General features: G+C 40.3%; 1 protein-coding gene across 3 annotated transcripts in view; it reads left to right on the forward strand.

Annotated features, from left to right (window-relative positions):
• Positions 1-15,469, forward strand: part of arid5b (AT-rich interaction domain 5B) — a 121,016-nt gene that overhangs the window by 82,414 nt on the left and 23,133 nt on the right. For all 3 annotated transcript variants that reach the window (XM_086044573.1, XM_086044574.1, XM_086044575.1), the window contains 2 exons: positions 10,194-10,315; positions 11,709-12,051. In XM_086044573.1, the coding sequence (XP_085900699.1) occupies positions 10,194-10,315; positions 11,709-12,051 (465 nt within the window). The remainder of the gene's footprint in view (positions 1-10,193; positions 10,316-11,708; positions 12,052-15,469) is intronic.

Raw genomic sequence — 15,469 nt, forward strand, 5'->3', positions numbered from 1 at the left:
GAATAAAGACATTTCTTGCTGAACCAAAGTTTCACAAGAATAAAGTTTGAAATTCACTTGTTAAAAACATGACTTTGTTCGCCCTGTTGAATGTTGACTTTAATATCATAATGACTTATAAATAGTTAGTTTGTTAGTTGTCCAGTTATTTGGACTAGTATGTTAAATAGGTAGTTTGCTACACGTTTGCATAATTATCTACTTAGGTAGTTGTTCGGTTAATTTGATTAGTTAGTTAGCTATTTAGCTAGCTAGCCAACTAACTTTAGAATCGGCTTGTTATTTGGCTAGTTAGTTGCGAGTTCCTTAGTTAGTTCGATGCTAGCTAGTAGGTTATTTAGTTCGGTAGTTGCAGCGTTTGTGAGTTTTATATTTAGTCAGTTCTTTAGTTGGCCAGTTACTTTATTTGACTAGTACTAGTTGGTTTGGTGGTCTGCTGGAAAGTCATTTGGGTCGTGAGTTCGTCGTTTCTTATTTAGTTAGCTACTTAGGTATTTGGCTAGGTAGGCTGTTTTTCCTAGTTAGTGTCTGAACTAATTGAGCTATTTATTATACATGTTGTGTTTTAAAATCTGGAATGTGGCTATTGCATTGCCATCCAACAAGAAGTACATTTTTCAAAATACTTTTTTTTAACAAAAGAACAGTACTTTTTGTTTTAATTCAGATAAAAACTCACAAAATTGGGAGCTGCATTGTTTTTGTTGGACTGGTACAGAGCACCTCCATCCTTTCATTTGACATCTACGATGTCATGTGTAAAGCTAAAAATAAACCGATATGTCCTACAGCATTTCATTTGCTTATACATTTTCACCATGTGAGAAGATTTCCTATGGTTGATCCAGGGGCCACCACGGCAACAGCGGTGACGCTCTTCTCCTCATTACAAGTCGGCGTATCATCAACATGAAGTGCAAGCGGCTATTTTCAGCTCCAATCGCTGGAGTTGGCCTCGGAAGCGCCGGCAATTTGCACGGCATGTGCGGCGAGGGCGAATTTGGATGCAAAGGCGCCTGGTGTGTTTGTAACAGCGGTCAATGCAGAGCGCGAGTGGGAAGACCACTGAGTCACAACAAGTGTGGGGGAGGGAGAGAGAGAGAGGGAGAGAGAGAGAGAGAGAAAAAGTCAGATGACTATTTACTCCGACACTGTCAGTTCCTCTTTATGGACCAGCGTGAAATGTGACATTAGCGCACACCTGCACAAGACTTACAGTATTGAAAAAAAAAAAAAAAGGAATATGATTATTTTCATCATGACTATTAGTGTTAGTAATAGACCAGGCAAGTCGGCTTTATTTATATAGCGCATTACATACACAAGGTAACTCGATATGCTTTACCTAAATAAAAGTACATTTAAAAGCTCTTTCCCAAGAAAAAAAAAAAAAAGAAACATTTTTAAAAGCCAAGTGAAAACAAATACAAAGTAGCTTACTAAAATTACCAAGAGAAGGTACAGTGCAAGAACAAGATTTGGTGAAAATTGATTTTAGAAATGCTATAAAAGAGTTGCTTTTATAGTAGTTTTAGTATTTTTAACATTTTCAGTATTTGTCACAATTTGAATTAATTGCATTTTGGCACATTTATTATTATAACAAATATTTTAGTAGTAAACAATAAAAATATTATGAAATAATGTAATATTAGTAGTAAACAATAAAATTATTTTTAATGAAATGTAATTATATACTGTAACTACAATAATTTAATTATTGGTAGTGATACAATATTAAAATTATGTATTTGGAATTATTGCATTTCTTTTTCGTCACAGTTTTGATAATAGAATCAATAATATACCTAATAATACTAGAAATATAACCAACAATATTATTTTTAATTGCGCATTATTAATTTTAGTATTCATTTTTTATTGCATTATCATGCATCCATTTACATTTTTTCAATTTTATGCTTTCATAAGTTTTTTCAATTAAGTCTGCATGCTACATTTAATTGCATGTCTCTTCTTTGGGGGGGGTCATTAGCTTGCACAAGTGTAACTAGTTCTGTGTTTTTTTTTAAATTATATTTATTGATTATGTTTTGTATTTTATTGATATTTGTTATTGTATTTACAGCTCTTGTTCAGGCTGAATCTAGTATTGTGCCTCCATGATCATGTAACTATAATTATGTTAATGATAAAAAAAAAAAAGCTTGTTTTTATTTGATTTGTGGTATACCTAATATTGTGGCCGGTGAGCCTCTCTTGTGATTAAGCCTGACGGTTGGAAGTGTGCAATGAAAACGTGGGCACAAGTATTTATCAAATATTAGAAGGCAGGAGGTAGGGGGGGACAATAAGTGTCGCTGGATGTGGGCTCGTCACCATGGCAACGGTTGCCTTCTGACGATGATTGATAATTGTCAGCTGACTGGCAAACGCACCGACAGAATGTTTGTGATAATAGCTTTTTAATGTGAGCGTGCTTAGTAATGAGCTACTGATGGCGGCGGGAGGGGGTCGGGGGTGGGCACCGCCCTTTTCTGATCACATTTGCTGCCACTCACGCAGCCCGTACACAAAAGACAAATAGATGTGCAAAATGCGCTTTGAAATGATGTTTTCCTCCTGACGCCGCTACATGAAAATGTGAGAAATGTTCCCAATGAGGACAAAGAAGCAGACATACTGTTTTGTTTTTTTTCCTCTCTCTTGAATGCTAGCGAACACGTGAAAACATTAAGTGAGCATAATAGCCGACGACAAGCCATTTTTTATGATGTGGCGTGTTTGACTGCATAAAGTTCATGTTTGGAAGACATCTCCATACATCACGTCAACTATATGCTCAAATGCCAGCAAAATATATTGTTTTAATCTCCATTTGTCAATTTGACTAGCTAACCAGTCAGTTAGCTGGCTATTTAGGTAGCTGGCTGGTTAATTGACGTCTTTGTCACCTAGTTGGCTACTTGGTTACTTGGCTAGGTAGTTGAAGAATTAGTTAGCCAGTTTTAGTAATGTAGTTGGCTAGTTGGTTTGCTACTGAGTTAATTACTTAGCTAGTTAGGTACGTTGTAGTTAGTTGGCTGCAGTTCAGTGGTAGTAACTTTGGATTGTTGGCTACCTGAATTGTTTGCTGAGTTGGATAGTTAGATAATAGTTAGTTGGCTGCTTAATTCAGTGGTAACAAAGCTAGTTGGCTGGCTAGATAGACAGACGGATAGATGGATAGATATGTTGTCTAATTTGTTAGTTAGCTGGAAAGTTAGTTTTAGCTACTGTATGTAGTTGGCACTTTAGTTTGCTGCTTAGTTCATTGTTTAGTTGGCTAGTTAGTTAGTGGGCCATTTTTTTTATATTGTCTAGTTGTGTTAGCAAGCAAGTTTGCTTGCTGTTTAGCTGTTTAATTAGTTGGCTAGTTAGACAGTTGGTGCATAATTAATTGGTTACTTTGTTGATTACTTTGCTAATTAGTTCATTTTGTATGTAATGTAACTGCTTGCTGAAAAGAAAAACTAGCCGGGCAAAACACCTCAAATGCAAAATGGTTTAGCCAAGTCGTCCTGACCGTTTTGAAAATAATGACTTCCTTGGCTTCTGCGTCCTTTACTGAAGGAGGTTTTAGCATCACCTGTCGCTTTGGCATGCACTCAATAGCTTTGTCAATGCGTCTTTTTCTGTGGACAGACCAACATGTAACCTAAAAATGTTCTTTTAAATCAACTGGTTGGGTCATTGATTGGGTTTAATAGCCTCGGTGAGCTGCGCTTCCAGGAAAAAAGATCGTGCTATCGGCACAACACTCGCTCGCTCGCTCGCCACTTGGTCTCCAATCGTCCTATTTGCAGCAATTACTGCTCCTCTGCTATCTAAAGAGAGCTGTGGCAACAAATCTGCTCTCTGATTTGTATCATTGTTTTATTATGAGTTTGGTATTTTTATTATATGTGGTTATTTTGGGGGCACATTGCTCGACTGGTTAACACGTCCGCCTCGCAGTGGAGAGGTCGTGGGTTTGAATCTGGCCCCGGCCTTCCTGTTTCAGACTATGTGCATACAGTACATCCTGTACACACGAATGTGTATGTAGCATACGCAACAATTGTAGCCAACCAAGTGTGGTTGTCTCCCACACTTGCATCCGTAGCCAAAGGGAGCATTTTTTTATTGTTGATATTGGCCCTAATGGCGTGCTGTCACTTTAAATTTTCCAAGTGTTATTTTGTGGCCACCACAAAGCAAAAACAGCCCACGCAAATTGGACTCATGTGATCCACATGAAATAAGTAGTAGCAACTCCATTCATTTGTGTTGGAAGGTGCGTTGTGTATGGAGTGTGTGCGTTTCACATAGTGCAACGGTTGCGTCTGAACGTGTTGTTCATTTAGTGAATACGGAAAATACATGACGTCAAACTGCAACACCGTGATGAGAAATTGATAAAGGCCGCCATCATCCGTCAAGCCAACGGAGGTCGTGGCAATGAATTAAAAACAAACAAAAAAGTTGTATGTGGGAAAGTATTAGCATTGACTCAATGACCAAATAATAAGCAAATGTTTTTGTGTGCTTAATACTTGCCTCATGTTTGCCTTTGGTGATCCACTTTTTGATTAACCACTTTCATGTTACATTTTGTTTTTCAAATAAGTCAATTTAAAAAAAAATCATGAAAATGCATCGGACCCTCGTATACTCACAGTTTGGTCCAATTTAGAAAATTGACAAATTTGGGGAATTTTTATTTTTTATTTATTTATTTTTTTTAATGTTCATCATTAATCATAGTACCTACAAATTGATCCATTTTTTAAAATCCCCCAAACATTTTTGAAATGTATATATTTTTAACTCCTACGTTTTTAATAACATGAGCAAGCATCTCCGAACTTTTGTACGATACAGTGAGAAAGCAACATGATGCCCGTATTCTTGTTATTATTCTTATTTTTTGGGGGGGGTGGTATTTTGAATTTGTTTCAATCTAAGCCCCCTTTGCGTTTTATGAGCTGTTGTAAATTTCCAGCGCGACTGACTTCCTTTGCGTGGGCGTGCGCGTCTCCTTTCATTGACAAATCTCCACCATCAACCTTATCGAGTGAGCTGACTCACTCGTATGATTTACAATGTAAATAAACACGCACAAAGCCATTATTCCAGTTAGTTTCGTAGCATATATGTGGGTCACACGTTCATGCGTTGCCTTTAGCGGTGCTTTTCACGCCATCTGCTTGAAAGCATCTCGTAAAACAAACATAAAACAGGAACAACAACATAAAAGAAAAAGAGATTCTGCAGCTAGCATACTTTAGGTAATGTTAGACGCACGGTATTTGCTCTACCATGCAATGGAAAAAAAAAATCATTTTTGTTGTTGTTGTTTATTTTTCAAATCTGAGAAACTACCAAAAAAAATTCTAGGCAGGGGAAATAGCATTTTCTTGCTACACATTTGGTTTGGGCTTATTATTTTACTTTTTTTTCATTTGAACTTTTCTCATTTATTGCTGCAAAAATATCAAAGCAATGATGAGGGTGTCAATAATGTTATATCAGATGCTCCAGCACATACAAAAAAAATATATATAGTCAATTAAATTGTGATTAATATCAGCAATGTTTTTTGTTGCTTTGCAAAACTAGAATGTTGAGTTTTGAGTTTGACTCTTGATATCTGCACAATAAATGCTTCGGCTTTGGCTCGGATGCAAACGTTCCCGATCCGATATCCAGAATGTTCCTGAGAGGTGATGACAGGGGTGGGCACCTCCGTAAATTCTTTCTGCTGTTTGATCTCGCCAGCGGTACGGTGCGGCGTTCCCGCAGTATTCCGAGCACCCCAGTGTGTTTCTGTGTTCACCTCTGGCCCGTTTGGCTCACGGCAGCCACGCAGCTTGTTTGCCAAAAGTGACAGGCAGGTTTACAGTTGTGCTAAACAAACATGGCCGGCGGGGTGTGCTGCACGGACGAGGTTAGCCGCGTTGCGCCGCCGCCGGGTTCCACTGTATACTTTTAAGTTGTAATATCACTATTCACCGCTACATGCCAATCACGGCTTAGTTGCCCTATTCAGTGTGAGTAGGCTTAATCATTTTGGGCTGGAATTGGAATAAGCCCCCCCAGTAGCACTCATGAAAAATTGTGGCCCAACTCCATTATTTAAGTTAGCCATCCTTGTCGTGGATGACTGTAAATACTATGATGTTGTTTGATGTGCTGCTGCATGAAAAATATCATGTACTTGAAAGGTAAAAACCCTACTGTACTTGAAACATAAACAAGGGCGCCCTAAAGTAAATCCATTTCCAACAGGAAGTACAAAATTTCCGTCTTTTCAGTAAGAAGGCGATGAACTCCCAAAAGAACACATTTCCACTTGGACTGATGGGAATTCATTGTGTCGTCGCATTTGGCAAATGAAAACAATTGTCCGCAAAATTGTCCGAGTGGCAATTAGGCAAGTCATCACGCGGGAGGCACACAACAGCTGCATTTTTAGCGCCGTCGTTTGAATAAGAAGCAAATATTTGTTTCAGATGCAGGCGACATTCGAGCCAACTCGGCCGTCTTTTCTTTTCGGCGACGCGCGTCCGTGTCATCGCACTTCCCTGCGGTGCTCCTTTTCGCCACTCGAGCGCAGAAGTGGCGTAAGACAACCCCGAGTGGGCTCGAATGACTTTTTGGATTATTGTGGCCGTCCACGACAAAGCAGTGGCAGAGAGCAGCAGGAAGGCTGTTTTGGACAGGAGGCCCTTCAAACAACAAGGCGGTCATCATCGCGACATCATTGTCGTCGTCGTCGTCGTCACGGTGACCGCCAGGGCTCACTGCTCTGGGCAGTGTGTGCTCTGTGTTTAAGTCATAAAGAAAGCAAATATTCTTATATTAACACAAAAAAGATAAAGCATGCATACAAAATAACAGTTGTCATTTTACAAGAAATCAGTACACTGAAAAAATACTCTTTTAAAAATAAATAGTAGTATTTTACACGGGTAGAATTTAATTTAGTTTAATTTTTATTTTTTTAGGATGTAAATTGATGAAAATTTTGTTTTTATTTTTTTTAGTTGAACCTTTATTTCTATTTGTTCTTTAATTATTCTGCATGTATTTGAACAATTATATATTCACTTTTGTTTTTAATGTAGTTACTTTTTTTTTCTAATTTCATCATTCAACATTTTTTTCTTATTTTTCAATTGTTTTTGCATGTATTTTATTCACTTTAATTTACTTTCATTTTAGCTACCTTATTTTACTTTTATGTAAACGTTTACTTTTAGTATGTTAGGTGGCTAGTTTGTCAGTCTGTTAGATAGTTGTACAGTTAACTAGTTAGTTAGATGGTCGATGAGTGGCACATAGGCCACATTGTGCCTTTTTCCAGAAATGATTTCTTCCGGCTTCTGATTGGTCCGACATGTCCCGCTTGGCAGTGTCACGCGTGAACATGTAATAAGTCATCATCTTGTGGTCAGCTCAGTGAGGCATAAAAAGCGCATACACGAGACAGAGGAAGTGGTGAGTGTACAAAAACAATTTTTGCGTCTGCCATTTAGTGGAAGACGTCAACGCCCTTTTTAAAGAGGAAGAAAAAAAACATCCGATTGCAAAAAAAAACAAACAAATAAATACAAATCTGGAGGTGCTTTAAAACCTTTGCTTTGTTTCTGGCATGCTCTAAACGTCGGCGTAAATCAATAGGACGGCCGCTGGCCTTACGCAACTGGGCTTTTGTTGGCCACGCAACGCGGCGGCCTCGTTTTTGGAGCTGTTGTTGTATGGCTCGATCAATACCTCGCCGTGTTACGTGACGTAATGGCTTGCTTACGTGGTACGCGGCAGGGGGGAAAAAGTGGGAACAGACATGCCCGCTTATGCAACACGGGTCAGTGGGTGTGTCACCTGGAGAGCTGAAAACAGACCCTCACAAGGTGTCACTCACAACTCTGCTGTAATTACACATAACATGTTTGTTACACATTATTCTAGGACTGCTAGGCGTTTTTAAAAAATATATATTTTATATATTTTGTGTCACTTCATATTAATAACATTCAAGCTTATGCAGGAGGTGCCCAATTTGTATTCTGATCCAAATTTGAATTTTTTGGGGGCCTTTTTTATTTTTATTATTATTTTTAAACAGTATTGTAATTACATAGCTAGTAACTTTGATTTATAAGACACAACAAGGCCTCCTCCACCAGTGAGCTGAACTGGAAGGATTTATTTTGTTGTCTTTTAACTTGTAACTTTCCATGTTACAACATCAAACTTGACATGTAAAGAATATGAAACTTTTGGAATTTCTCATGTTTTAATGTGAAAGTTATGTGATATTGAGCTTTTTTTTCTGCTGTAGTAGCAATGGACTCTGCGTGAAATTTCACCCCAAAGCCTGATATCGCAAACTTTGGAAGTCGTGTCTTTGACGCCATCGCATGTGGCCTTTCGCCAAACAAACGACGATCTACCGCTCGTGTGTGCTTCGAAATAACGTTAATAGTTTATGTAAGACGGCGTCTTAATTAAAAACACGCCCAGCCACTGGATGAGGATTTCCGCCTGGAAAAGGCCAGTGATGATTTTCCTCCCACCGACGGTCGACCGTCACATTATCCCGTCTCCGGTGCCGCGTGGAAGCTGTCAAGTGTTCCTCTCTCTCTTCCCTCAAGCTTATCGTTGTTGCGCCACAAACGTGGGTGTACACATTTTCAAAAGAAAATTTAAAAAAAATTTTTTAAAAAAAGACTTGGCACAGCCTTAAATGTTTGATTGTGTGTGTATGTAATATGAACCGCGCAATTATATGTGGCCGCCAGCTCTCAGACAGGTTCACGTGTTTGTGATTATGAGACGGGAAGCACAAAATGAGGAATGACTAAATCACGCCATGCTTTCATTTCATTCTTCTAGCATCACCGTCAGAAATGTTAGGGAAAAGTGCTCAAATGTGGACTGGGTTCATCAAAACACATTGCTCGGTGCGCTCCCGTCCTTTTGCTTTTTGGTGTAGAAATATCCCAGGGCTTCCTCAAATGAATCAACAGTATGCAGCAATTGTACCATTAAAGTTGCGGCTTCATAACGTGGTAAATCTTAAGAAATGATAATGTGGCTCTGCTGTTGCCATGGCGAGTCGGCATCACTTGCTGAAGCCATCTGTAATATTGGTTGGACCAGGATGGACAACTCTTGTGTTGTGTTTCGGAATGGAATGGAATTTATTGTCACTGCACAAGCATGAGCACTCAGCAACAAAATTCACGTAACGGTGACAAACCTTCCAAGAGATGGAAAAAACAGTGACCAACAGAGGGAGACAGAACGAAGAAGCCAGACGAGCCAGTGCGCTGGTCCGATTATTTTTGATGAAAAAGAAAACCAAACAGGAGGAGGGGAAAAAAACAGGTCCCAAGCTTTGCTCCTAACTCGAAAGTGGGGGCACAGTATGGAATTGGAAAAAAAACTGACAGCCACATGAAGAGGTAATATAAACAATAACTCAAATAGTTGCACATTTGGGAGTGGACGATGTATCAGGCGGGGGCAGACGTAACAGCGACTGCAGCCTTTCAAGGCGTGCCGCACCTCCTCAGCACACCTGGATTATCATTATCAGAGGTTAGGGGCATTGTTAACAGGGTTGTGTATACACGTTTCTGTTATTCCTGGAAGCTAGTTGAAGCAGAGCGAGTGAAAGAAATGGCCGGCGCAAGACTGAACTGATACATTTCCTTGCTGTATTGTGAAAAACACTTATGTCCAATTTGGGATTTTTTTTTTTTTTAAATTTTCACGTTAATGCGATGTCTGTAACGCAGAAACACCATTCACGTAAAAATAAGAAAATTGGGAAAAAATTGACATGAGTGTTTTTCATAGGACAGCGACGATTTGCAGCTCCATTAGGAAGTGCTAACTCGACGTAACAGCCCAAATGGGAAAAATACGCAAATTAACGCTAACGTTTAAAGTAGAAACGGACAGAGCGATGTTTTGGTGACACTGAAGTTGCTACGAATTCTTCTTTTTCTACTACCATTTCCGATATATTTGGTGAATCTGCACATGTCGGATTAAAGACATTTTGTCCACATAAACGTAGCCAATGAGGGTGGGAAAAAAAGTGTACGTTTCTTTTATAAGTAGTGTCTGCAAAAAGTTACCTACTGCTGCGTTAACAAGGTCATTGGTTTAACCCCTTGATGTGCTCCTCTTGTCCTCAGCTCCCAACTTGAAGGGGCGTCCCCGCAAGAAGAAGTTGTCCATCTCGCAGAGGAGGGACTCCATGGCCTGCGTGCCGGTCACGCCTCACGACACCTACAGCCCGGAGAGCAAAAGTCCCAAGGTAGACACACCACTGAGACATTTTTCCCCCTCATTTGAAATGCTTTACAGAGCGTCATCGCTTTACTAGTTGCTCATGTCGTTCTGACTTTCCACGGAAAAGGAAACAAAAGAAAAAGACGTTTTCTTCCCCCCCCCTCCGCCGTTATCCCGCCGACCTTGGACAGCAAAATCGATAGCAGCAATCGTGTCTCTCCAGCTAATCTGCGCTTCATCTACGCTGGCCGACAATCAATGCGCAGCAACCCGCCGCGTGAAAATACAACAAAGAAATGAAACGGCTCATGAGCGGTTCCGAAAACAGATGCGTTTGTAAGGTGCTTCCAGTGACGCGAGACGAAATGCGAGGGACGTCATTTGAATTATCATGAGCTTGATTATCGATATTATCACAGTATTACCCAAACACTTAAGTTGAAGTTGGAAATATATATTTGTTCAACACGAGCATTTTTATCCAGTTGTCAGTCATTTCCTCCTTGAGGCTCCAAATGGATAGATGGGCCAGGTCGTTCGAAAACAGGATTTTAAAAAACAATCTTAAAATGTGCATGTAATTATGTAAAAATACTTTGTTTTAATATTACAATAATAATCCATTTAAAGTGTATTTCTTCGAATTATTTTTAAATAACAAATTAAATTAAATGGAAAAAAATCTACATTTCTGAATTTCTTGCAGTAGATTTTTTTATTTATATAATTTCTTGTTTATTTTCTGTTATTTAAACATCATTTCACCAATCATTTGATAAATGAAACTTATTTAGAATGTACAAATGTGTTTATTCCTAATGTTTATTATATTCCATTAAATCAATTAACCAAATATTTAATCAAATAAATTAAGATATTTAATGTACACAGTTTGTAAAATTGACTATTTTACTCATTTTATTTGAAATAATTGACCCATTATTCAATAGAATAAATGAAACGAATGTTAAATGTACATATTGTTTAATACCAATGGTTTTATTATATTTTTTGCACTTAATCAATTCATTGAATGTTTGATGCACTAATGTTTCATTTTATTATATGCAATAACAAGTAATAGTAAGCGTAATAATCAGCTTGCAAACGTCACGACCAAACTCAAAAAGCAGGTGAGCTGTGATTGGTCATTAACTCAGCCCTCCCACCTTTGTGATGTCATTTTCAGTAGTGGCAAAATGGCTGCCACTGAGATGGCTAAAAATGGCTGCATTTTGCTCTTTCATTCATATTCCACAATTGCAATTATAATCAGACTGCTGTTTTTAGACTAGTTTGTCCGCATAGAACATATTTTGGTCAAGAAGATGTCATTTTATTAATTGTCCTCAAAACCATAAAGCGCCTCACTCTCTTTCCTGCGTGTGACCTGACCGCCGTCCGCCTCAATCTCACAGGTCAAAGCGAGCTGTCGGGCGTTAGCCAATGGCAAGTTAAGCTCCGGCAAGCTCAGCTCTGCCTCCAAACACAAAGCCACCGGCGCTCTCGGTCGGAAGGCGGCGACGGCGCCCGAGGAGAAGGAGCTGATGGAGGAGAGGAGCGAGAAAGAGGAGGTCAGGGACTCGTCCTCCTCGCTGGCCTCCCTGGAGGACGAGGAGGAGGAGGAGGAGGAGGCGGCGGCGTCGTCCTCATCCGAGGAGAGTCGAGAGGACGAGCAGGCCTTCCTGGTCGAGCTCTACAAGTACATGAAGAAGAGGGACACGCCCATCGAGAGGATCCCCTTCCTGGGCTTCAAACAGAGTGAGTCACACAATTGAGAAATAATACTTCATTTCCCGATTGGTGACTTGACTTCCTGATGAGTTACTTTGTTTCCTGATTAGTTACTTCATCCGGATTAGTGACCTTGCTTCATTGGTTACTTATTGATTGGTTACTTGATATCCTAATTAGTTACTTTGTGTCCTAATTGCTTACTTTACTCTATGGATTGATTGCTTTATTTTCTGAATAGTTACTTTACTTCCTCATCTCTTATTTGCTCATTGGCTACTTCCTTACTCATTGTTGACTCGACTTCCTAATTAGCAGCTTTACTTCCTCACGGAGTTCTCCTGAACTGATTGTTTTTTTTTTCTGATCTGTGAACCCGGCCGGCTTCCTGATTGTTGTCTTTGTTTCCTGACTAGTTTCTTATCTTCCTGATTATTTCCCAATTGGTTATTTTACTTCATCAGTTACTTCTCTACCTTATTGTTTATTCACTATCTGACTGGTTACTTTACTTCCAACTTGGTTACATTACTTCATGTGTTAGATGTCAGATGGTTGGTTTGCTTCCTGATTGGTTACTTAACTTCCTCTCTGGTTGCTTTACTTTCATACTGGAAGTTACTTTTCCCGCCCAAAATGTGTATTTTTACAAAAGCGAAAAAGGGGTGAATATTGACTGAATACTTGAGTTTTTTGGGATGTTAAACATACAGCAGGTCACATTTTCTCAAACTGGTTGACCTACATAAGCGAAGCGAAACGAGGCGAGGCGAGGCGAGGGCCTCGGTTCACCTTGGTGCGACAGTCACGAGTTTGAATCACTCGAAAGCGCTCGACTCGGCGCACGTCTCTCGAAACGAATGCAAATGGCTTTTCTGGAGTAAAAGCTGACAAAGGAGGCGAGGATCTCTCTCTGGAGCCTCCTGATCAAACGGCGAGCAAAACAAACGCACCTTGGAGAGACCGCATTGCGAGACCCTTTGGATGTTCATGCGCGAGCTGGACCAAAATATAGATTAGGTGTCTTGTCATCTGCAGCAGATGCACTCCTCATAATTTTCATGCTCTTGAAACGCTGTTAGAGGACGTTCACTGCAAGACTTCAAGGTGAGGACTGGATTTGTACCAAGGCTTCAGAAAAAAAAACTGAAAAAACATTTTTGTGGTATATTAAAGTGAAAGTGGATGATGAAAGTGAACAAAAATCAAGTCATTTCCAGGTTAAGAAAGTTTGTTCAAGTTGAATTTTCTATAGTGCTTGTCCTCATAAGGGTTACTAGCGGCTATCTGATCAGACTTTGGCCAAGAGGATGCTGACACCCTGGACTGGTCACCGGCCAATCGCCGGACACTTGCAGACAAACCACCATTCACACGTAGGGGCAATTTTGCGTTTGGATGTTTTTGAAATGTCAGAGGAAGCCCGAATACGAGGCCAAAACGCAACCAAGAGGAGACAAAAATCTGCCTCCAGACACCAATATGGCAAATGAACACAAAATTGGCTGGGTATGTCTTTTCATAAGAGGACGCATGAAAGGTCTCAAGGACTCCGTGAGAAAATTGTACAGGAAGTTGGCCGTTTTGGTTTGGAGCAACCATTTTAGGGAGAATTCCAGGTCTCGTACTTTGCCAAACTCATACCAAGGAAGTCTCCCGAATGAGTCCCAGCTGAAAGCAGGCAGATGACCGACGCTGAGCTGCAAAGCTTTTTTCTCTGTGCAGTCTCACGCGGGCCGAACATGGCGTCAAAGTTTGAGCATCTTTTGGAGGATTGGTAAAATGTGAAAAAAATGACCCCGACATGAGTTTTACCAATAGGCACGAAATGGAGTCATTAGGACACACGAATAAGCGTTTCCATTGCCCTAAGAAATGCGCAAAATGCAAATCGCACAATAGCAAACTGGTCATGGAAACACAAAGATTTTGAATTTGAGAATTGCGAGATCTCGCGAGACGGGACCTTACAAGGATTTCACCACCGAAGCCAAACACTCTTCAATGGAAACCACACAGGGCAATTGTACTTGATCGAAATTGTAGAAATATCACTTTTATTTTGCAAAAAAGGGGCATGGAAATCGTCGGCCATTTTGGTGTGAAGCGGGCACTTTTTCGGGGTCCAAATTTCAGGTCTCGTCCTTTGGTGACCTCCACCAGGGAATTCGCCCAATTAGTCCCTTTTACACATGACGTAAAAGTAGAGAGTCAACATTGACATTTATGCGCAAAAGGGATCAGCTGTAAATGAATCATAATTAATCCAACGCAACCTTCCGGCGCAAATGTTGCATCTTTGTAGCCGGCTTCCCTCCAGACGCGCCGCAAAGACATGAAACGCTTTGCTTGAATGGAATTGAGCCGAGCAACAGATGGCTGACTAATGTCGGCCTTGTTAGCTTCCTCGCAGTGATTTACCTCCAAAGAATCCCAACGCGGATCGTTTGTCATTCCGCCTCGTCCGCACAAAAGTCAAACACTGCTAATGTTATTTTATTCTGGTGTGTACGCGTCTCCCGCGGGGCTCGTATGCATTAAACATGTCAGAGCACAGACGCTGATCTCTTAAGTCTGTAATAAGCGCGTACGTATCTGACAGCGAAACCTTTCCAATAGGCTGCCGACGGAAACACGTTTTCCGTGATGATTTCCCAGCGCAGCTCTCTTGGAGCGAGTCCCGTTGATTCTGGACTTGGGATGCATTATTTTGTTGTTGAGCTTGCGAAACGGTGGTGTTTTGCCCTTTGCAACTGATTACTGACTGACGAAAACGGAAATGGTGCAGGCTCATGGGCCACTTCATTAGGTACGCATGCACCGTTAAACGAGAAGCAATACAAGCGCTTTAGCCCACACGCAGCCTTTGTGTTTTCAATTTGAAATTTTGAGCTAATAATGCTGACTTTTGATGTGGATTAAGTGAAAATGTTATTAGGATTTTAGTTTGCCGTGGTGCTTGCTTTTTTTTATTTTTTATTTTTTTTGTACAACGGCACTCCGGATCATGCAGATGGCAGTTTCAAATGTTTTGACCTCATGTAGCTAAATGTGGTCAGCAAACGTTTAAAGCAAACTCAATACATCAGCATTTTACATGGGTGTTTATGTTTTCATGAACCGTGATGCAATTTTGTTGAGACCTCTGAATGAACCCCAACACATTGTGTTATAATCGTATACTGTCGATTGTGCGGCTGTAGCGAGCAACCATTGTGGCTCTTTGGCCTCCAGTGTCTTTGAACGACACCAAAAACCTCGATCGTCTCACTGTTTCAGATCTGTAAAGGAACATGACTCAATTTCCCCTCGAGCACAATTCAAAGCCCCCTTCCCCCCTCCTCTTGTCACTAAAAAGCCTGATGGACCTGGCTGGTCTATGCACGCAGGCACACACACCACGTACGGCTGCTTTCTTTGGAGTTGGGGAAGCTTTTCCTTGGAA

The sequence above is a fragment of the Filicampus tigris genome, chromosome 11 (assembly GCF_054856515.1).
Source record: "Filicampus tigris isolate MCC_2025a chromosome 11, RoL_Ftig_1.0, whole genome shotgun sequence".
NCBI lineage: Eukaryota > Metazoa > Chordata > Actinopteri > Syngnathiformes > Syngnathidae > Filicampus > Filicampus tigris.